Here is a 7864-nt window from a genome sequence, read left to right as displayed (position 1 = left end):
ACTTAAACACATCATTATTATTATTGCTTATAAAAAATAATAGAAAAATTCTTGTGAACTGATTTTAACTAATAATTACGTTGCATGATATGCATACGTAGTACTGAAACTTGTCGAAAGTGTTGTCTGATTTCAATCATCCACATCCAATAATGTGAACAAAACCAGAGTTTTATCAACTGACATGACAAGGAATGATAGTCAAACAAAAAACCAAGAAAACATAGTAAGATGTCTTCAATCACACACAACAAATTTGTCTGAGAGCCACAATTATTTTCCATAACCTAAATAACAGTACACTCAACATTTTAAATATGCAATTTAGAACCCAACTACACAGTCGGCAGGTTGGCCATACACCAATAATGCTCCTTTAACAACTTTTATATCATCTTTTCTCAATCACCCACGTGCAATTCAACTCTTATTTATCAACAAGACAAGAACATATCAAGAAAATCAAGATTTCTGCACTTGAAAAATCTTGCATTTTAGTTCATATCTTCTGTAGTCATGGTGTGCACGTCTTGTTGTAAAGAAGAGAAGAAGAGGAAGAAGTATAAGAGGGGTCTCTGGTCACCTGAAGAGGATTGTATATTGAGAAGCTATGTTCTCAAATATGGGCATGGCTATTGGAGTGAAATTCCTAAACTAGCTGGTTAGTTTGGTTTATTTTGTCGTTAATGATATCAGATTTCTATAATTTATAATTATATCTGTTTTTTGATTTCTGTATTAGATCGTCTATTAGTTTTTGAATCAATGTTTTGAATCACATTTTGTAATCTTATGTCTCTTAACTCTCTAGTAATTGGATGATAGATTACAAAATGTGATCCGAAACCAATCTAATCCAAAAATCAAGAAACAAATATTTTTTAATTTCTTAATTTTTTTTTCCTGTTGTCATGAAACTTTTACAGGCTTGCAAAGGTGTGGAAAAAGTTGCAGGCTTCGGTGGATCAATTACTTGAGGCCTGGCTTAAAACGAGGGGCTTTCTCCCAACAAGAACAGATGATTATCATCAATGCACATGGATTTCTAGGCAACAGGCAATCTCAAAACCCTACTTTACCCAGTTTTCAATCATATTACAGATTTCATTCAAACTTAAAAGATTTCAATTTAAAGTGAACTTTGTCCAAAAACTTCAGGTGGTCACAGATTGCCTCGATGCTTCCTGGACGGACAGATAACGAAATAAAGAATTTCTGGCATACCCATTTGAAGAAGCAGCTCAACATTTCAAATGCCAACACCACTCCCACACAGGAAATTTGCACAAAAATGGATTTTGTTTCAGATGGTGAGATTAATTTTCAAAGCCCAACGTGTGGAATTCCTGTGAAACATACAATGCCACTTCATTCCTGTGAAAAACTAGGGTTTGAACTTGAAGATGTGAAACCCAATCCTGTTTCCAAGGATGGTTCTTTTATGGATGTTCTGTATTTTGAATGGCTACAACCAGAAGGGACTGAAAAGCCTGCCATTAAAATGGATTCTGATAAATTACTTACAAATGGGTCTGAAAGTTCTAGCTGCATAAGTGACCAGTCAGGATTGCTTGGCATGATAGAAGAGTACTTACTTCCAAATGAAACAAAGCATATTATGGGCAGTGCAGAATACTTGCCAAGCTTGTCAAGAGATGGCTCAGACATTCATTTCACTTGTGAGAGAAGTCTGCCTTTTCTCTGCAATGACTTGTCTACAACCTCGGGAAATATAAATAGTATGAACATGTCTGAATACTGGCATGACATGAGTTACAATGGAGTTGATTTAGGGATGCATGAAGGCTATAATTTGATCTAAAACAGTTGTTTGTTTGACATGGGTATTGGCTAAGCACTTACTTCCTTGAATGCCTGCTTTGAAAAAGGCATAATGGTTTCAGTTTGCAATGTGAAGCTTGAAATAAGTTATTTGTACATAAATTTTGGAGACCACAATAGTCCTAAGGATATGAGTAAAGGAAACACATTTTAAGAAATAACCTGCCTTCTTCATTGGTTCTTGTTTATTCTCCATAAATGAATTGGTTCTTATGTATATGTGAGTACTCAATCCTCAACTTACTTTGTTGTGTGATTTCTATTGTCTTGATACCTTGATACCTATTGGACAACTTACTTTGTTGTGTGATTTCTACTATCTTGATACCTATTGGACTACAAATAGATCAATAAAAAGTTTGGTTTTAGGTCCTCATTGAACAAGAAAACATCCAATGGTAATCTTAAACATTAGGCAACCAATGCCACTAAGAAGGAGATTATTTTGTTGATTTTCTCAGCCATGTCCTTTTGGGAAGTTTGTGTGTTATTGTAAATGGAAAATAAACTTTCTTTTTAAGAGTTTAATTGATAACATGCACATAATTAAAATATAAATTAGTTTGGGGTTGAATAATTTCATAGTTCAGTGTTTAAAATAAGAAATTGAATGTGATGAAGAGATGTACTTACTTTTATGACTAAAGAACATGTGTTGTTTGATGAAGATTTTAGAATATGCTCAGTGTCTAGTTTGAATGCGTGCTCTCTCTTTTAAAGGAATGTCTGATATTATGTACAGTAATGTATATACGTGTTGTTTGAGCTCAAGTCCTTGGTTCAATTTTGTAGTCACAAATTCATCCCTTAACTTTGAGTTTCACCTATTTAATGTGTATTTCTACTCAATAATTCACTTGATTGATCTTCATCTAAACTTCCATTTTTCATCATATTCAAGGGTTGGTAATATCTAGAAATATCTTGAAAGGGTTGTCATTGTGTGACAAGAAGACATGTTCTCCTAAGTCAACATACATAATTGTGTACAAAATTTAAAGATAGTTGGCAAGGGCCCTAGAATGATGTATACATATTTCTTAATTCTTTTGTTGCATCAAATCAAAATGTGTTGTTATTAAATTCTTAATTAGTACATGAGAATGAGATATAACTTCCAAATTTTGGATGTCCAAAATGAATGCTTATAAATGTTGCTAAATTCTAGAACATAATATCAAAATTCACAAGGCATGCAATTAGTCAACTCAAAGTAGGAAAATAAAGGGGGCTAGTCACCAAACACTTCTGGCTTCACTACATCCTTCTCCACTATTTGTAGACCATTGACAAAGGTCTCACATGGAGCTACATTATGTGTATAATTAAATTACAACATGAAAGATTATACAGTCTTATCTCCAATTGGATAGAATATAATAATGCTAGCTCCAACTTTGGCTAAGAATTTCACAAAATCAAAGAAAAACTTCCACATTCCATCATCCTCTTTATTCTTTTTAATAATTTTAGGGATGCTAAGATTTTCATCAAGAATGAGATTTTTGTCCATGCTTACGAATTCAAATTTCTCTTATGGATCAAACTCCTAATCATCTATCTCCCCTAATCAAGATATTCATCAAGAATAACTCTTTGGTTTTCATCATTACTAATCCATTATCTTCAAATTATTCCTAGGACATTAGGGTGAATTAATAGATTTTATTGTAGTACAATTTTTGGCCTCCACATGAAACTAGAATATTGGCTTGGTAGGGATCTTAATGTTAGTACTTACCATTCCTTATTCTTATAAACACATGGCTCTAGTCAAAGAACATGTCATAAAATCTCTAGATAGGCACAAGGTAAAGTTATCTATGAGATCAATGTCTACTAGATATCTTAGGTATGTGATGTTAACACAAAAGTGCAATATAAGGGGAAGGTCCTCGATGATAGTTCCCTCTAGTTGGTTGATACCCTTTTCAATATGGATATAGGATAGACCTAGGGAGTCAACTACATTTTCAAGCATGATAGTTCCACTATCTCTACTATTAATTGTGTAGTAGTTTCTTACTAATGATGAATATAAAATAAAAGGAAAGAGTATTTACTGGTTTACCTTGGGAGTGGAGCTTTATGTTATGATTGCATTATACTCATGTACCCCTCTTTTCATACTTAAAAACAAGTTTATTATAAATAACATCTTGCGCTTGTTGCTTTAATGATCATTCAATAGGTCCATTTACCTAGGGATGGGCATTTTCTCCCACAGTGAAAATTTACTATGAGCTTATCCATTTACTTAGTTACCAAAAATGGTTTAAATGGTAGGTTTTTGAGTTATATAAGGTGTCCAATAGAGTTATTTGCCCCCTTTCTCAAAAGGATACTAGTTCCTAGGCTACCACATTCCATGAGGCACCTTCTACAATTTTGGTTAAACTAGAGCAATTTGAGTAGCAAGTGTGGTTTGATCTACATTTTCTTTATCTTTTGTGGCCTACTTTTCATTCATGTTCAGATAAAATTTGACTACACTTGATGTCTTCTAAGGGTTGAAGGGGCCTCATTCAATACATAGAAATTATTATCCTCCCAACATACTAGAGATTCTCTTAGAGACATTTGAGTCTGTTCAATAACAACTTCTTGGGTTTGAAACATAGAACCTACATCAAGAATATTTGCACCATCAAGGCATCCTAAATATTTCTCCTTATTCATTAACTTTCATAGGTTGTATCACATGGATACAACCACATATTTTGACCCTTAGCCATGTTGTTTTGAATATGAATCAAGTATTTATTACAATTATTTTTTATTTGTTGAAGTGGTACATACATAGGGACAAACTAAATTTTTTACTCTAATTTGGTATCTATTAGCCTAATATTGACTTATATACCCTTATTTATTTTGGTAAAAAACCTAGAAGGAGTTGGTGTTTTCAATTAATTCCAAAATTTTCTCCTAAATATTACCCAAATTTCACATTTTGAAAGGAATTAGGAGGTTGGCCAATGAATAGGAAATATGTTATATCAATTTCATCTACACTTTAGACTTTACAAAACCTAGGTGGATTCTATTGGTGTCACGAATCGTTTTATTTAATATTGTGCAATTTAAAGATGTAATGTGATTTTGAAATTTAAAATATAGTAGATCATTCATAATCTAGTATGAGGAAATATAGTATGCTTTTTACTCCTGCAAATGATATGAAATTCAATATTCTTTTGGGTTTGTCAATACTGATAAATTTTTGAGTGCAAGTAATGCAGGATGAGGTGAAGGAGGTCCAAGGCGAGAACACGAATCAGGTAGATTATCTTTTAACTAAACGACTTCGATGGAAAAGGGAATCTCTCACACACCACATTAGGATTTATAATTTGCATCTTGAAAATATGGATGATTTAAATGACCTTATTTGAGTATTTGTTCAAATTGAAATGATGAATTTGGAATAAGAAGTAGATTGATTTAAATGTTTATACATGTGCATTATGTGAGTAGTGTTTGAATTAAATCTAAGTTGTCTAAGTAATTGTGAAAATATTATGCTTTATTGTTAAAAGAGATAAAATGAATAAACGATTCAAAAATGAATATTGACCCTAGGTTTAATGTTCTTTTTAGATATGTATAAATGTATGAAAATTGTACTTACAAGTTTAATTTTGTAAATTGAATAATAGTATAGTATATATATATATGAGAAATTTATTCAATCATATACATATATCAATAACCAATTATCGTGAAATTTGACTTTGTCAAATTATGTGTCTATTCATACGAAATTTGTCTAATAATAATTTGATCATCTATTTGTAAATATTGAATATGTATTTATGAAATTTAAATTAGGAAATGAAAATCTGATATATATATTTTATCAAAGAAAAGGTTTATCAAAGAATTTATTAAAAACAAAGTCTAATGTTTTATATTAATGAAAAGTCATTTATAAATAAATTATAAAACAAACCATATCACAAATATAATATAATATATCACTTTATTAAACATGTTAATAAAGGTGGCGGGTTGAAAAAGGGTAGTCGACCGTTGAAGCCAAAGGAAGAGCCGCTTTGATCGATTTGTTAATAGTCTTCCTTCACCCATGGTAGCCACTGTCAAAGCCTTTAAACGCAGGTCAAAACAGTGGGAGGCAAAGTTGTTTAAGGTAGGCATAGCTTAAGGGAGATACCACTGACTACCACTACTCCTATTAAAATGTAAATAACTATAAAACACATAAGCCACAATATCTATCTTGATCGACACATATAAAAAGAACTTAAATTAATTTAGACTTGGCATGCAATGTGACTCTGCAGTGGATAAGTTGAAGTTGACAGATTCCATGCAGCAATCAAGAAAATTGAAACGGTTGGAAGTTTTAACAATAAGACTCGAACTTGCCACAAAACAAGGATGGAATTTAATTCATAAGACTGCGTGGAGATTATAGTTACAACCACATGACAATAGAAATAGTGGAACAGTAAATAAGACCCAGAGGATAGCAGCAAACATAGCCAAAGATTAGAAAAAATAGACATATACACACACTCATTATGTCATTCTTTTTCACACAAGATTAGAAGAGCGATAATTTCTTGAAGGGAGGGTTAGAATAGTTTGATAGAGAGGAAGAATAGTTTGATAGAGAGGAAGAATAGTTTGAGATAGAGGAAGAATAGTTGGATGTAGAGGAAGAATAGTTGGATAATATCGTGGAGATTGAGCAATAGAGAGATAATTGGATAGAGATAAGAATAGTTGGAGAGAAAGAGAGACTTGCGATCAAGGCGTGGAATCATTTGACTAAGAACGACAAGGTCAAAAGCTTACAATCCACTCTAAGTTTCCAAGAGGTTAGAATCCTTTGTTTATGTTTTATTTTATTTGTTAAATTTGGTATAAAATGTGTAGAGATGGAAGTTTAGATAATAGATATGTACGTCCAAATGGGTATCAATTATTAATATCGTATTTGAAATGCTTTGTAAACCATTGTGGAATAGAAGAAAAGAATTTAGAGAAAAGATGTTGTTAATATCATATTTTGCACAAAAATAATTAGTTTTAATTCGGTTTTTAGAATGTGTTTGCGTACTTTTGGTTACATATGAGATTAATTTCATACATGTTTAACACCTTCTTTTGTATGCACTTTATTTTAGATGAAAGATTTATTTTAAGATTATTACTTATAAAAGTTTATCGTTTTCCAAGATATGAAAGATTGTCTTCGATAGATATATTAGGCAAGTAATGATTAGTAAGCAACAAAAATGATATCTCTATTTTTGTTTTAAAAGAAAGATTGTATTCTTAATAGAATTTGTGTTTGAGGGAATCAAGCTAGGGTTAAGCTTGAGTTGGAAAAATTTACCTTTCGGGACGGGTGTCGAATGTGGATGTTTTAGGGAGAATAGTTACTTTTTCCAACTATTATTTTGCTGTGCATGGCATATACTCGGTCGAGTTATTATTTGAATTATCGGTAGAAAAAGATGGAAATTCCTTATTTATACTCTCTACCACATCCTAGTATGATAGCGAATGCTTGTTTATTAGAATGAAGTAGGAAAAATGAAAATGCATATATTATATAGGCATGCACCAGATTCCCTCTTGCTTTTGAATTCTTTGGTTAAACCAATTCGTGTAGGGTTGGGTACTCTTGATTGACCAAGAATTCTGGGGAAGCGTAAGCTTCAAGGTTGGGCGGAAAAAGCACCTAATTCTTGTTCTCATCTGCATTCAAAAGACAAAAGGAAGCGACTCAGACTAAAGATCGACGGATGCATCTTCTTGTATATTCTTAAGGAAATTTGGAAGCCTAAGTAGGAAATAAGAACTTCTTAGTATTGGATATTGTATTATTCATGTGCATTATTATGATATATTCAATGTTGCTTATATCTTGTATAAAATATGCTTAGAGATTGAAATTTTAAGTTTATTTATGAATAAAGAGTAGTTTAGGGTTAGATCCTAGATTGACGTCTTTACAGTTGGAATCCAATAACATTGAGAGGGGGGGTTA

The 7864-nt window shown here is 32.0% G+C and overlaps 1 protein-coding gene across 1 annotated transcript; it reads left to right on the top strand.

Annotated features, from left to right (window-relative positions):
- Window positions 1-516: 516 nt before the first annotated feature.
- On the top strand, window positions 517-1929 carry LOC131858635 (transcription factor MYB3-like). Its single transcript, XM_059211929.1, has 3 exons — window positions 517-661; window positions 927-1056; window positions 1159-1929. Exons 1-3 carry the CDS (start codon window positions 517-519, stop codon window positions 1820-1822), a joined length of 939 nt encoding a protein of 312 aa, XP_059067912.1. The 3' UTR covers window positions 1823-1929.
- The last annotated feature ends 5935 nt before the right edge of the window (window positions 1930-7864 follow it).

The sequence above is a fragment of the Cryptomeria japonica genome, chromosome 9, assembly GCF_030272615.1.
Source record: "Cryptomeria japonica chromosome 9, Sugi_1.0, whole genome shotgun sequence".
Taxonomy (NCBI): Eukaryota; Viridiplantae; Streptophyta; class Pinopsida; order Cupressales; family Cupressaceae; genus Cryptomeria; species Cryptomeria japonica.
This window is presented reverse-complemented; position numbering and strand designations above follow the sequence as displayed.